The 16,274-nt window shown below is 34.5% G+C and overlaps 2 protein-coding genes across 3 annotated transcripts in view; one reads left to right on the top strand and one right to left on the bottom strand.

Annotated features, from left to right (window-relative positions):
- Positions 1-1,088: 1,088 nt before the first annotated feature.
- Positions 1,089-4,933, top strand: KLHL34 (kelch like family member 34). The gene has a single exon (XM_007439887.3). It carries the CDS (start codon positions 1,583-1,585, stop codon positions 3,500-3,502), a length of 1,920 nt encoding a protein of 639 aa, XP_007439949.2. The 5' UTR covers positions 1,089-1,582; the 3' UTR covers positions 3,503-4,933.
- A 516-nt stretch (positions 4,934-5,449) lies between these two features.
- The window catches only part of CNKSR2 (connector enhancer of kinase suppressor of Ras 2), a 167,339-nt gene continuing 156,514 nt past the window's right edge, over positions 5,450-16,274 (bottom strand). Inside the window, exons 21-22 of one of the 2 annotated variants that reach the window (XM_088144838.1) lie at positions 9,649-9,845; positions 5,450-8,983 (exon numbers count right to left, since the gene is read on the bottom strand). In XM_088144838.1, the coding sequence (XP_088000964.1) occupies positions 8,768-8,983; positions 9,649-9,845 (413 nt within the window). In that variant the 3' untranslated portion in view covers positions 5,450-8,767. The remainder of the gene's footprint in view (positions 8,984-9,648; positions 9,846-16,274) is intronic. The other variant, XM_088144839.1, reaches the window with a different exon arrangement.

Genomic DNA, 16,274 nt, shown 5'->3' on the forward strand with positions numbered 1-16,274 from the left:
TAAAACCAGTATACAAGAGAGAAAGGTAGCCTATATTAATTTTCCCCCTCATGTTAATTTTGCATTTACAGAAAAATATTTCTGAAACGGGAGAGGCACTAAAAAATATAGCTTCCTACAACTAAAAATCATGCAAATCAACAATTATTGCAACTATTTTATTCTTAGACAAAAACAAGAGATGTTTATCAGATTTCCTTGCCGTCCTATGGTCGGTCTCAATGCAGTGAAGTTTAAAATTAGAAATCTGACTCTCTCAGGAAACTTGAATTCCTTGTACAATCAGCTGTGTTAGTTCGTAATCTAAATATCTGACACATACAATATAGTCGACCATTATAATATTTTCCCACTGGGTGGGAAAGGTGAAACTTACCAGTAAGACAGAGTAGAGTTCTCTTTCCAGATCTTTGTGCCTGCAAAGAATTATGCCTCAGAACTGTGTGAGCCTTCTTATTTCTAGACTAGCATGTTTTACTCAGAATAAAAACCGTGAAGGCAAATCAAGTCAGTTGATTCAAGGATTCTCAGAATTAAGCGAATCATCTCAATGTGGATGTGCAGGTGCTGCTTTTACTCTTCAGGAGGAGCTGGATTTTCTAAGTCCCAGATGTTTAAAAAAGCCACTAATCTCTAGTTACTTATATGTAATCTGGCTACTTTTGTTTTTCCATTCATATTCCTACTATGAGGGACTGTCTAAAGAAGTTCAAATTCAATCCATTAGTAATCTCTTGAAACTCAATTATGTCAAGATCCCACAATAAACACATTAGTTGGGAGGATACAGTTTTAGGTATTTTTTTGTCACTCCTCCAAGCTGTGTTGCTCTTGTGATTTCCATCCAAGCCACTCACTGTCAGATACTTTGGACTGCACTCCTTGTAAAATGACTGCTTTATCCTCCCTCATTTGCTCATTCTCTCCCTCCCACCCAAATGTTCTCAGTTCAGCACTTGGGCAGCTACGATAACAGGCAGTGTTTGCAGTCTATTCTGGTCACTGTGAGTTATGATGATATCATATAAACCAAAGGGCTCTAAAATGTGTGTCAAATTAAACCTCTGAGTAATCCTAGTATTTTGTTATCTTTCTACTCCCAGGTTAAAGGTTTACATGTTCACAAAGTCTTCCTGCTCTAATCAGTAGGTGCTGATTTGATTTTCAGTGGAGACTTCCTACAAGCAAGATCACCATACTTGGCTTGTTGCCCCGGGGGAATAAGAGCTAAAGTTATCTGAGAGTGAAATACAAAGCTCAGGCAAAAGCCACAGCAAAATGTGTAACTCTCCCTACTCTCAGATGCTTCCTGATGCACCGGCAAGCCCAGAAATTCTATTTAATCATCTAAAAGAGAAAGAAAAGCTGCAAGAGATATCTGAGCTGATGAGAAGAGTCACTTAATGCCATCTAACTCTCAAATCTGTCATCTGAAGCTGGCCAAATAAGAGCTCTCATTTCTTATGGATCAACTCTTTTAACAGGAAATGGAGGTGAGAGAAATAAATGTTGAAGGATGACACTAGAATCAGCTTTATGAATGAATGCATGAAATGCTAACATAGCAGATGCTAAGTTGGAGATGAATGTAAAATTAGTAGGTGGGCTATCGTCAGAGGGAGAAGATTGTTTTTCAAACCTGAACTTTGCACATTTTTCCCCTTCTCTCCTCACTGGCAAAAGGGGCTTTGGAAGCATTTTATGCTGCACAATGACTTATTTCTTGTCTTATTGCAAAGGACACAGCAGCACTGTACTGTCTCAGTACCAAACTCTCCGAAAGGAAGGCTTGCTCTGTGACATTCTGCTAAAAGTAAAAGAAAATGAGTTTCCTGCTCACAAGTCTTTGTTAGCCTGTTCCAGCGATTACTTCAAGGCCATGTTCAAGAGTTATACCAAAGAATCCAAGGCTGCTGTCATTCACCTCCAAGTTATCTCAGCCACTGGGTTGCAACATGTTCTGGATTTCATTTATACATCCTGGTTGCCTTTGTCTTTTACCACTTTGGAAGATACCTTAGAAGCTGCCACATACTTACAAGTACCTGGGGCAATCTGCTTATGCAGCCAATACTTGGTGAATAATCTGAGTCTGGAGAACTGCTGTTTTTCAGCCAATGTTGCCACAAAATTTTATCTTCCAGATGCTTTATCTGCAGCAGAAAAATATCTTATTATTAATCTCTGGAAACTACTGGACCTGGATTTTGCAGGTCTGCTGGAACTGAATTTCCAATCTTTGAAGGCAGTAGTAAAATCTCCTGATATACTTATGGTGAAAGAATCTAATTTGTTAGATCTATTATTAAAGTGGTTGGCATATGATAAATTGAGGCTCACACACACTACTAATATTTTGGAACATGTAAGATACAGTCTCATTCCTGTGGAAGATCTGAGAAATATCTACACTCAATCAGAAGTGCCTCTAACAACCTCTATAAAATGCTTAATTATAAAAGCAATAAACTATCATTCACTTATTTATAGACAGCCTATCTTGCAGGATAAATACAGCACCTTGAGAAACCAGAAGACATGGATTATCCTGCTTGGAGGTATGATTGCACATGAAGGGCTTGTCACTGAGGTGGTGGCTTTTGATGTTTACAATCACAAATGGCAAATTTTAACACAATTACCAGACAGGATACAAAACCATTGTGTATGTACTATTGGAAACTTTCTATATGTGCTTGGTGGAGAAATTGAAGATTTGCAAAGTGATCCTAAAAGTCCCATCTTGACAGTTACAAATAAAGTCCATCGCTATGACCCAAGATTTAATAAGTGGATACAAATTACTGGGATGCTGGAAAAAAGGTGTCAGTTTTCTTGCTGCATCTTAGAAAATGCGATCATTGCAATTGGTGGACAAGGTGAAGATAAAACATTGCATTCATCTGTTGAAGTCTATGACATTAGTAAAGACAGGTGGACAAAGCTTCATGATTTGCCCTGCAAAGTACATGGTCATGCTGGTACTGTTTGTAAGAACACTATTTATATATCAGGTGGCAAATACATGGGTCAAAGTAACACAAGTAAGGATTTGTATGCTTTGAGTAAACTTGAAGGGGAATGGGGAAAACAAGCCTCAATGAGCATTGCTCGTTTTGGGCATCAGATGGCCACAATCAGGGATTCCGTTTTTACATTTTTAGGTTTTTATGAACCATTCTCTGAGATTGAAAAATATGACCCTGACCAGAATCAGTGGACTCGTTTAAAGCCACTGGTATATGATCGATATAGTTATGGCTTAGCAGTGGTGGAAGAAACTGCCATTCTTATTGGAGGGAAGAAATGGCAAGACACCCAGGAGATTCCAACTCAGGATGTTGTAGGTTATGATATAGATAATGACTGTTGGGAAGAAATCTGCAAAGCTTCATTGCCTTGGTATGGATTGCAATGTGCAGTGCTAGGACTTTCTGAATTAGTAGAAGCTAAAGACCTTCAGCAACAAAAGAGACCAACTGTTGAGGTTACGCCTCACTGAACTGTGATGACAAAGATAATCAGGAAGGACACAAAATACATTTTTAAAGACTCAAACTATTATTATTATTATTATTATTATTATTATTATTATTATTATTATTATTATCATCATCATCATCATCATCATCATATATTTAAATTATACAATCGATGTGGTTAAACATAGATACATTGCTGATTAAAACAGCAAGTTAGTATGTATGAAATTGTGTTTTTGTTGCTAATAGGGAATGAATGTAAAAACGTAACGTGTATTTTGCTACAGGAATTAAATTCAAAGGGAAAATATTTCTACTTATATTACTTAAACTCCAAGAAATGCAGAGCCAGGATTTTCATTATGTTATGATAGGAATGGCCTGAAACAGGGGCAGGATTAATGTTTTATGAAAAACTGTGGGTTCCAAGATGCATACTTCTAATTTTGCATTTTTGTGTGGTCCACCTTTGTTAAACAATGTTGGTTAATTCACATGAAAATCAAGCAGCACCTCCTTCACCCTTATTTAGCTTCATGAAATGATCAAATAATTAAATATAGCTGTAGGAGCTGTGGTGTTATCAGGGATTCTTAACTGTCTTCTTATTCTATTTAAAGGGACAGCTGTTCTTTTTCTGATTTGCCTTCTGCTGTTACTATCTAGTCTAATCCAAGTGGCTGCATAACATTAACATGTGCTCGTTGGCTATGTAATTCATTACCTACACATGTATATAGACTGATCATCTCAGGAAAAAGCCATTTTTTTCAAGTATCGTTGAAATGCCAGGTTGGAAAATATAATTATAAACAGCATGTGAAAAGGCAAGTGAAATTTTTCATACTCAAACTTTCAATTTTGTCCTCCATTGGTTTCCATTTGGTGAAATTTATGGAGCAGGAGAAAGCCACAACCACAAATAATTGTAGCAGCATTGTGTTAAGCAAGGCAATACACTAAATGGTATATACAATAGTGTCTTGAGTTATAGCTCTTAACATCCTACATTCTGTGCCCTATTGGATCATGCTGCTGGGAAAATGTTTGTTATGTACACACTAATAAAAGTTGCCTATGCATATATTATACATGATTCACGCTTTTGACTGCACGGGACATAAATAGCCATGTCCTGTATTACTGCTAGAGTAGGGTTGTATGTTTTGGGTTTTAAGCCACCCTGATGGAAATCAAATACTTTCTCTGTATACCAGTGTGAAATCTGAGAGAAAATGAAAATTATCATTATATTCAGTTCAAAACTTGGTGTATTTAAAAGCTCATATTAAAGGAAATCCATTTTAGTCTGAGTTCACATAATGAGATGTGCATCAATGTAGCTTTTGTTAAAAGAAAGTATAACAGCTGCATTTTAAGTTAGACAAATCATGTAAGATGTAGTTGAATTTTGTCCTTGAAAGACATAAAGCTGTCTTTGCCAAGGTAACCTGTAGGCAGAATAACTGTTGCATAGCAACAGGCTGTCATATAAGCTGCCTGATGGCCCCATCCTGAGAATCTGCTGGCATGCACTCACTTTGTATCAGCGAGCGAGGCAGAGATTCTCAAGACGGTCAGTTACCCGTGCAGCCCCATGTTGCACAAGTTTAAAGCCTTCTTATGCACTGCATTATGCTCTTGTTTTCCTACATGAAGTGTATTTGAAATGTTAGCCTTTGTCTGTGGGTGTCTGAAGATGTGGCTGGTCACACTTTCCCAGACCGTGTAGATACACTGAGAAGCCTTGAATGTTCTCAGCTTCTCCACAGACTTCTACTGAACCAAAATATAGACTCTTACAATAAGAGTAATTGGAATAAATAAGTATCCACATATAGCGTTCAAGATACTTCTCAAATGAAAATATTTTCTGCATCAAAGAAACATAGAAAGTGAGATATACAATTATGCCAACTACTTTTCCTATTATACTCAGTCATTCTTAGCTGCAAATTGCTCTGTATGCTCTCCATATATTTATGGTATATGTTTCTGCAAAAACCTTCAACGTGCCACATAAAACTAATGCTAATAACAATAATATCCTAATCTCCATTTGTTTTCTAACTTGAATCCTCATCTATGTGGAAATTATGCAGCAACACTTACAAAAATTAAAGTCTTGTGGCATTACGAGAACTCAGCCATAGTTTAGAATAAACATTTGAAACAAAATTCATTTCAGATCAAGCATTTTTATGTGAGAAATATACAAAATATCACAAATTATAACAAGTCATGCAGTCAATAACTGTTTATACAAACAGGTTCTTCTACATGATATAAACAGGTCACTGGATCAGGAATTTCATACAAATCTCAATGCATGGTTTATCATTCCGAGCTCAACTGAATATCGATGCACTTAAATGAGCTGTAAAAGGCCACTCTCCTGAACAATTGTGCAAAGTTTGCAAAACGTTTGCAATCCAAAATGCCTCTGAAAAGAAACAAACAACACTGCTCTTTATTTTGGTCCCAAGACCAGAACGTAATAGTGCTCTTAAATTTTTAAAATACATTCACTGAGCTGAACAGGCAAAAGCTGGAAGCAAGTTGAGAAAGAGTACATTTTCTTAAAAAAAAGGAAAGACTAACCTATGTGGGTATTTACCAGCTTGTATCTCAGTTCCTCACATGTGCAGAAAAGCATCAAGAAGCCACATGGACATTTTTGCCAGGACAAAATTGAAGGTGCTGATAAAGGCAAAAATATACAAGTTGCCTCTTACATCCCTAGCCAGGCACAGACTGATCTGCTCAAAACATTTTGACTTTTACTGTATTGGGACTTTGGCTATATTATAGCAAGAATAATTTTGTGATATGCATGTTCTGTAAGAATGCAGGCATCACAACCATATGATTTTTCCTAAATTTGAACAAACACTGGCTTGATTGAAATATAATTGTGCAGTAGATGCTTCAAGCAGTCAATGAGGATATGGTAAAGAAATGTCACTCCACTTTTTTTGTCCTCTCCAAATAGACAGCTGTACTTGTTGTTCAGCCCTGTGCTCTGTAAGCATCATTTCTCATCTCACATGATCAACAGAATGAAATATATATATATATATTTCACCTTAACAAAAATTCAGACCAGCTGTTACTGGTCTATTACTATTATACTGGATGAACTTCACTGCTCATCTTCTTCCTCTCCCCCTTTCCCCTCTGTTGCATTTGTTATTGCTCTCTAAATGCACTTAAGAAGGCATAGTAAATCTCAGATTTGCTTTGAAACAAAATAGAGAAAGGTCTTGCCAATTTTCTCCCCTTTAGTAGAAGATCAGTGCTTAAGCAAAGGTGGTGTGTGCATACACACCAACAGAAGGGTATAAGACACACTGGAATTGACAGTGCTCTCTCCTTTCACCTCTGAACTCTAATTACAGTTTCAAGGCAAAATGTTTCCTTTACTTTCCATCTTGAAAGTAATTGAATGTGCTATAGTCTCAATTCTAGAGCAAAGGCAGGAACAATAATGGCAGATAAATGGATAAGAAAGGGGAAAAGAAGGGATTGAACACTATGACCAATATGTGTTAGTTCACACTTGAAAGGTATTTGCTACACCTATGCTGGAAACTTAAAGGAGAGCTGTAAATTAGTATTTATAAAAACAAATTCATGACATCAGGAAATGGGTATACAAAAAATTGTATTTAATCAGATTTAACCATTTATGGAAGAAACCAGAAGTTCCCAATCTTTCTCAGTTCACAGTACCCTTAGTGTCTTGGTAATTTTTTCATGGCGCATCTAGGCCCAAAGAAATACCTAACAGTTCCATTTATTAAGTAGTTAAATTCAAATGTAAAATATCCCATGACACCCTTATGAGTTTCGCTATGGTAAGTTCACTGGTGCTGTGGCACCATGGCACACAGTTGGGAACCACAGGAGTATACACATAAAATCAGTGGCAATTAAATTAGTAATAAATTATCCCCCAGTGATTTTAGGCCCACATTGATCTACATTATTGTTCAGACACTTAGGAATGAAAATGAGTAATAGATAAAAGGGTTAGAGCTGAAGAACAACTAGATAATATTTCTCTATTAATGTTCAGAAGTTCCTCAATCTTATATGGCATGTTATTTGCTACAGATTGATATAGATTTTTTTGTTCTAAAAAACTAACAATTTAAGATATTTAAAGTGATTCTTGAGGATTAATTTAAAAATCTAGGACACTGATTTTATGATGAATATGTATGCCTTTTGAAACTGTTATGTTGAATTAAGTATAACTTTCCCCATAAATATGGAATGTCTAGTAGATTAGCAAATAAAGACCTTGTTGATAGTCAGAGTTTTCAAAGTCTTTTCAAAGTTCAAAACATGGCTTCAGCTGTCATAAGACTGAGGTTTTTTAAAACAAATTAATGAATGGGATACTTTGGTTGGTAAAGCAACATTTTTCGGTATTAATAGTTATAAAAATCACCCAAGGGGCAATAATAGAGGTCAATCGTACTGTTCTGAAGAACTGTGTTAAAATCAAAGCAAAGTGAGCCCTTTATCCTTATTATTAATCTATGCTATAGATTGTCTGCTAATCAACCCCCAAAAACCTGGAAAGTATTTTTAATATTCAAGCTTATGAAAGTACATTTTTCTTATTCCCTGACCCTTTTCCTTAAATGCAATCATAATTCACAGCATTATACTTCTTCTATAATTTATGAAAATATCTAAAATATTCCACTAAATATAAAAGTTTAATTGTCACACTGGCTAAAACAAAGGCTGCACTTTGAAAATGTAACTCATTACAACAATTACATATTATTAAAACAGGAAATAGAATTAATCTTCAGTAGCTAAACACTGCTCTTATGCCAACTTTTTCTTGAGAAATCAATGTAATCCTCCAAAATATATACGCATTGTTTTTTAAAAAATGGTAAAGACAATGGATTTGATCCAAAGAAGCAAACTGAGAGATTCTCTTCAGTTCAAAAAGTAAACTGACTTTTCAGCAGTGAAGACTGTGTCAGCACCAACATCAAACAAAATGCTTATCATTCTAATCCATAAATGCACACTCCTTTGGATCATAGCCAACATCTGTAAACATAAACATAAACTGAGCATCAGCAGCATAAAAAGGATATGTTTTTATTCACACAATGACCATGAAAAATGTACTTTACTCATATCAGAAACATTAAAATAGATATCCTGCAATGTGATATAAAAGCTACTCTTTCGAGTGAAAGTCTGGAGTGCCAAAAAGGGCTGAAAACAAAATATTAAGATGTTTAAAATTATTATTATACATGTGTTTCAATATAGGAAAGGGTATGTGCTAAAGAGTCTAGAAGCACATCAACGTCATCAGAGTCATTTACCGGATCCTCTGCTGCATTGTTCTGAGAACTATCGAGGAAGAGATCAAGGTACATTTGTTTCCAGTCTTGAAAGTCTTTAGATGTCAAATCTGGATTATCTAGAACTTTATCTATCATAGCTACTTCTTCTTCTCTGGCCTTGAAGAAACAAAAAAGATAAAAATGAGAAAGAAAACACGCATCTGAATATTCAAGACATCTTGTTCCTTAGCAGTTTAACCCTATCGTCATAATAATTGATAGATAATTGACTTTGGTGGGTTTTTTTTTAATCATTATATTTAAGGATTTTCTAGTTCTATGTCTTACAAAATAAATACTCTTATTTTAACCAATACATTTGTTCTATTTTTGTTATTCTAACTTTAATAAGTGTGTATATTAAAGAAACACAAAAAATGTCAATCAAAAGAGCACAAAGACATTTTGTGGCTTAAGAAATGCGTATCAGGAATAATTGGAGAATCCTTGTTGGCCATGCATTGACACAGAAATTCTCAGAGTACTTCATTACACACGGAATGCTGGCTATCTTTTAGAAATCTTGAAAGCCAAAAAAAATCATTATTCTGCTTTCAAGTATCACAGTAGCTTCATAGTAGATCCTCTCCCTATTTACATAGGCCAGAAGTTTCATGAGTCAAGACTGCTTCTTCAAATCATATTTGTGAATGGTATTTTTAAGAATCTGCCTCTCTAAAATGTGCAACAAATTATCAGATTTCTATGTACAGACCAATAATAACAGTTCCAATAATAATAGTTATTATTCAGTGAGATTTACTACTTCCTCTTCAACTTACCTTTAAAGTGCTTTTCAGAATTCGCAACTGGTGCAATTTTTCATTGATTACTGGGTCACAACATCTTTTAATAAAAGATTTCTTGTATTCCATTTTGGTAGAAATTTGCCGATCTCCTAGAGGGGACAAACTAGCTAGTTCCAAGGATCGGTATAAATCTTGCAGTGAATCTGCAGGTTTTTCTTCTAAGATTTCAGCTGTAAAACATGAAGAAATCAACTCCATAGCTTTCAGATATTCATCTATATCACAGCTTTTAATTATGCCAGGCATCTCTAGGTGAAATGTTATCTTAGCAATTCAAATGTACAAAACATTACTACATTGAAACCATTTCCTTATGGGAAAAATAAATTATGCTTAGATTTCATCATAGGGTTTTCATAAAGAAATTCAGAGATCTGTTTCACACAGAAGAATGTAGTATGAATTTGTATCCAGCAAAAAGATACTCACATGATTTTGTCAAACTGATGCTGAGTTGCAAACTAATTTGTTCCATTAAAACAAATTACAGTGGTTTTCCTGGGTAGAGATTGAATTATTGACTCCATTTTTAAGGTATCAAGAAGGAAAAAACCCCTATCAATCCTTAATATTTTAGGAAATATGAAATTGTAATCCATACAATGCTATAGTGTATTCGGTGGGGGCTCTTTGAAAAGAGTTCAAAGTCAACTTAGTCAAGTGTTCAACACTAGTGAGGGCACATGCACTGTTCTTCTATATGCTGAAACAGAAAGGTTGCTTATCGAACTCTGAATATTAGTTTTATAATTAGACCAAAATTCCAACCACATTCCAGATAAATAGAGGCCACCAAAATGGAATCTAAGGGAACTCTTCACTATGCTAGTGACATGTATATAAAGTCGGTAAACACTTCAGAAAATATAGTCTGTCAAGACTTTACTTCCAATCCTGTACTCTTCAAGGCACCATGAGCAAAAACCAAAAACAATACCCCCCCCCCCATTTCAATATAGAAGAATGGGCAACTAAACATTTATGTTTCATTAATCTCATGGAATTGTATATTTCCCTAAAACTATGGAAGAATCCAAAATGCTGATATTCTAGATATATATCACCTCCCTTAAAATCTACATTCAATATGGTAGCCATCTTTTTGCAACCTGTTGCCCATCAGCATATTGGCTACAATGCCTTCATCAGAATTCATTACAGTGTGCAGAACAAGAATTGGAGGATAAAACATCTGTAAAGAACAGTGTCAGGATAGCCTATTCCTATAGTCCTATTTAATCTTCAGAAAACTGAGGCCAACCATATCATCCTAGGTTATTATCCATAAATGAATGCAATAAACATTAAAACTGGGATTCCAGTTCGATTTACTTTTGAATGTAAACCTTCAATATTCTATATTAAGCATACACAAAATGTATATGATCAAGAAACAGAATTAACTTGAGGAGAAATAGAACAGTTAAAACAGAATTAACTTGAGGAGAAATAGAAATGATCTGACCAACATAAGTGGACTTCAAATGGGAATGGAAATGGTAGAGGCATTATTATTTTAATAGATTATTTTCCCAACCCTAAATTCTATTCTTGGGGGAATAGTGGGGAAGGAAAAGAACAATAAAATAAAGTAATTCTCTCATTTATTTATTAATTTTGACTATTATTTTAAATAGGCAAAACTCTGCAATGGCATTAACATTATTTTTAATTAATTTAAGACTGAAAAGCTTAAATAAATTAGAGCAAGAATTTAATTTCATTGTCTTGCTTTTAATCCATGGATAAATATTTTTCTCACCAAGTCAACTTTCTTCTGTCTTTCTCTACTTCATTAAATATATCCTCAGACCATTTTCTATTAATCTATAACATTTTGGTTTCCTCTCAAAACTTACTTTCTCTCTGTCCATCATATCATATGCTCTTTCCTTCCCATTTTAATTGCTTCTATTTAACCATCCACTTTTCTACATCCCACATGGGCTTCATATCCTTTCTATTCCCCATCATACTTCCTATTTGTTATTGTTGTTATTATTTTTCACCGTAACCCTGGTCAAGTCCCTACAATTTCAGAAGTGATTTGCCACTGGCTCCTTCCTAGGGCTGAGAGTCAGTGATTGGCCCACAGTCACCCAGCTGGCTTTTGACTAAGCAGGACTAGAACTCATAGTGTCCTGGTTTCTAGCCTAATGCCTTAGCCACTATACCAACTGGCTCTCTATTTGTTCTACCAGACAGCTTAATGTCTGTCATACCATTTCCTCTTTCTCTGTCCCATTCCTTTCTTTGTTTTGTCCCTTCCTCTCCTCTCCATTATTTTTACTTTTCAGTATGTTCAACAACAATATATCTCCCAGAAGAGTGATGAAATTACAGTTACATACAGGTTGCATACATAATTCCCTTCCCCAGAATTCCTGGAAGAGAAAAACCTAAGAAAAGCAGATATGGTGATTCTGTAGGCTTCCCACCACTAGGGTTTTCTAAAGTAGGCTTTAGATGGATCTTAGGCCCCATTTTACATGATGGTGTATACCTGGGAAACTACTGTTGAGGCGCTTCTTTCTACATTATTAGTATAATGTAGGGAATTCAAGATCATCAGGAAAAACTATTCTATTTATTTTGTTACCACTTTCATTCTTGGAAAGGATAACCCTCATATAGTGTACAGTAGAAACCTTCCATTCAAATTCAGCTTTTCTGCCAATACAGCATTCTATTCAATCTGATAATACAGTAAAATATTGCAATATAGTGCTTTTTGCCCTATTAACATTTCATTTAAAATATTCATAAATGTACCCAAAATTTCATCAGGAGGTCACAAGGAAATATGTGATTATATTCAAATTAGTATTAGTCTACAAGACTTATGTATGAAAGCTCACTATATGAAGATTCATAAAGACAATATTGTCAAGCATTCTGCAAAAACCTTAGGACAAAAGGGTATTTTTAACTCATTACATTTGTTGAGCTTTAAAGTATTACGGAACCATCTATAAGTAACAGCTAATGCCTGTATACAAAACTTTTAAGGGCTTTTCTTATTTTCAGTGGATGTATTTAGATAACAAAATCCCACTTGAATGCATAATTTCAACATCATGAATATTCTTCTAAATGTTTGCTATTGTTTCAACAGCTAACATGTCACTTTTTCTGCAAGTGTTTGCACCTTACTCAGAAATAAATCTATGCTAAATAGAATCACACAAGTCTCACTTGCTACATATCCACTGCAATTAGTTTCCTCCTTGCCTTTTTGGACAACTATGTAGATGTTGATTTAGGTACTTAATAGTAATACTTTACCCTAAAGTAAAGCATAGCGGTAGATATAGTCTTCTTTAAATGATTTGCTACCAGTCTCCAGACTTTCCCCAATCCAGTTTTAATTCACTTATTTTTTATTTTTATTTCTTTATCTGATTTATCTATCACCTCAGTCCAGACTTAGTATAGTCAGTAAGCTATTTGCACAAAAATGCTTTAAGCAAATCAAGATTCCTGCAAAGTACAAAACAGCAAGAAATCCACATGCTGAAATTAATGTAATAAACTCACTGCACTAGTATAGTGTACATTTCATGTTTTCTATATGAAAAAAACTTTAAAAATTAGTCATATCTGTATTTCTATTCAGTAATGAGCTATTTATGGTGTTCTTCAGATTTGCATTAGCAAGTTAATACCAGTAATAGATTATATCTGAGTGGGAACTGTCATCAGGGATAAATTTATCAAGGGCAAATTACTTGCTCCAGATGTGTTAGAACTTTCTTTCAGATTGCAGCACAGGGTCATAGACTTAACCACTATGATGTGTCAGGATACCATCAGTAGCAAGAGATTATCAGAGCAAGAATGCAGAGAATGTAAACAAGCAACATCCATCAATAAGTAAACATGAGAAGACAAAGGCTCAAAGCTCATTAGATGGGGAGAAGTGCAGAACAAGAGCATACAGGATTGAGATAGGAATGAGTATACAATCTGTATCAACCTCCCACTCTTTCAGTGACTGGCAGCTGTAACAGCAACCATCATAATGACACCAATCTCTTAAATCTGTAAAATAAAAATAGTGTAGCTAATACACATAGCTACTACTTGATTTATTTATACCAAAGCTGCCAACTATAGAGGGCCAGACAGATATGTTCTTTAGTTTCCAGGGTTGGGGGTGAGATTGGGCAGGCAATTAGATACAGGAAATAGCTGTGCTTAGCCACTCAAATTTCATCTTCTAGCAAAATTAAGAAAAAAATCATTTACAATTTCCCATTGTAAAACTGCAAAATGATAATACAAATACTGCTTTTCCTATCCTATTTACAAAGATTTTGAAACCACTGGTGGACTTGGTGGATCCGATCTAAGCTGTTTTAAAGATAAAACTTTCAACTAAAGCTGAAGTTGGCTTCTTCTGGTCATGAACAAATTTGAAATGAGTAAGAAATATTCCATATTCTCAAATTTGAGGTGATAAATATATTGATTTGATATTAAATTGTAAATCACTGGCTGTATAACATCTATTACCTTCATATACAATCTTCAAAAATTACTTAACTGCAATTTCAAAGTTAATGACTTAAGACCAGATTTGAGCAGTGCCATTTTTGTTTGTTGAGTCACATTCCAATTTATACAACATAAGATCTTAATCACATCAATGCAGAGAAACAGCCAATGTTCTTACCTGAATGTCAAGAGGCAGCCATTGACAAAAAGTACAGAGAATAATAATACAATTAAAATTTATATCAAATTAGCAGAAGACTAATATGTTTCTAAAGAATGCGCCCTAGAGCTAGCACATTTGACAAAGCTTTTTCAATAACATAAACCCAGTTAATGTCATGGGAAGGTTGGGTGGGGAGATTGTATAAAAAAATAGTCACCTTATGAACAAAAGGACTCAAATGTTTATTTCTTTTAATGAATCCAGCTGTATTTTGATGGCAGATTTCAGATTAATTGGTAGTTTGTTTTTTCATTTCTGAGACCAGATAAAATTTTTATTGATCTTTTTATAGTACATCATCCTAGATGCCTGGTAGACAAAGGTGCAATATATAAATATAATAAATAATATACGACAGATTTTTGGGATGGATGGACTTTGCTACATAGTCACAAATCAAACTTGAACCACCGTTGCTTAAGACAAGTATTCAGCTCTGGATAAAGAACATACATGCTCTTTTCTCAGGTCAGAAATACTACTTCAGATGCTGTAATGTAATATACATAATGATTTGGGACATTACCTTTTTGCTCTATTCATGGAATTAATAGAACTGGACCTTCCATGAGCACAGCTGAGCTCAGCTTTTGTGAAGGGAAACTTATTTCCACTCACAAAATGAATCTGAGATATTTTCTTTATCACTATGGCAACTACAATATATTGATTTAAACATGAATATTTCTTGTTTCACAGTAATGTTAAAAGATCTGCATGCCAATCTGCATACTTTTACTGAACATACTGAATAACCTAATACTGTAATATGTTATTATATTCCATAAAAGTTCTGAATGACTGAGCATCACTTTTTTTGCGACATACCAACACAGGTCATATATTGCTTCTATACTACTAACATGTAGTTAGGTTTCTACAGTATGTTAGGCAGATGTTCCAGGAATACATATGTAAGGAACTTAATAGCATGTATATTCTTGCAAGTAGCTTAAATAATATGCCGAGATTCATATATAGGGGGCATGATGATAATGATCAGCAGACAATATTTCTTCAAAACAGAACTATACTCCCTTTGCTTTGGATGAGTCCAAGAGCTTATTGCTTCCATAGGAATGACTGGAGCAACATGTTGGAGATTCTATGCATAAACATTTTCCTAAGATTTTCCATGGTGAGTAACAACCCAAAGCCTTTCATCGAAGTTATACATGAATTGTGCAAAAATACCTTCAGAAAATATATAGGTTATATTTTAAAAATCAGTTTCTTTTTAGAGCTGGTATAAGAAGTACATCAAGAAACTTCTGAATCACTGTATGATACCCTGACTCATCCAGGAAGAGGCAATACAAAAATACTTATTAATTTGTTTCCAAGTAAGATATAGTTATGAAGCAGTTTAAAATATCTTTTCTCCTTTGTAAAAACTGTTTTACCTCCCCAATACTGTAATATTACAAATTTTGTTATTAGCAGTACAGAGAAATTTGACAAAGTTAGGTGCATTTAATATAATAGATTGCTCAAGTGCACTGTTTTTGGAGGAAAAAATGCCTATTCTAACATTTGAATGCATTTTGATATTGGCATATTGACTCATTTCTGCTTTGGATAGTGTAGCAAGTGAGCCATTATTCAAAACCAAAATGGAAATCAATATAGTTTAAGTTCTAATTTCAAATTTTACTTCCCTAATCTTTTTTTCATTTCTATCTAATTACAAAATTGTGATTGATCATAAAGTTCCAGGCCATTTTACTGAGAAATTGTCAAAACTACAAAACCTTCATGTACTAAGCAGTGATTTATGGAACCTGAATATTTCAGTGGGAATTTTACATAAACAGCTCACATCTGCTTTTGCTCAGCAGTAAAGCAGCAATAAATTACAGTAGAAAGTGGTTCCTTAAAG

This window comes from Python bivittatus, unplaced genomic scaffold (assembly GCF_059951505.1).
Source record: "Python bivittatus isolate LINGU-HERP-01145 unplaced genomic scaffold, Pbiv_v1 ctg000350_np1212, whole genome shotgun sequence".
Taxonomy (NCBI): domain Eukaryota; kingdom Metazoa; phylum Chordata; class Lepidosauria; order Squamata; family Pythonidae; genus Python; species Python bivittatus.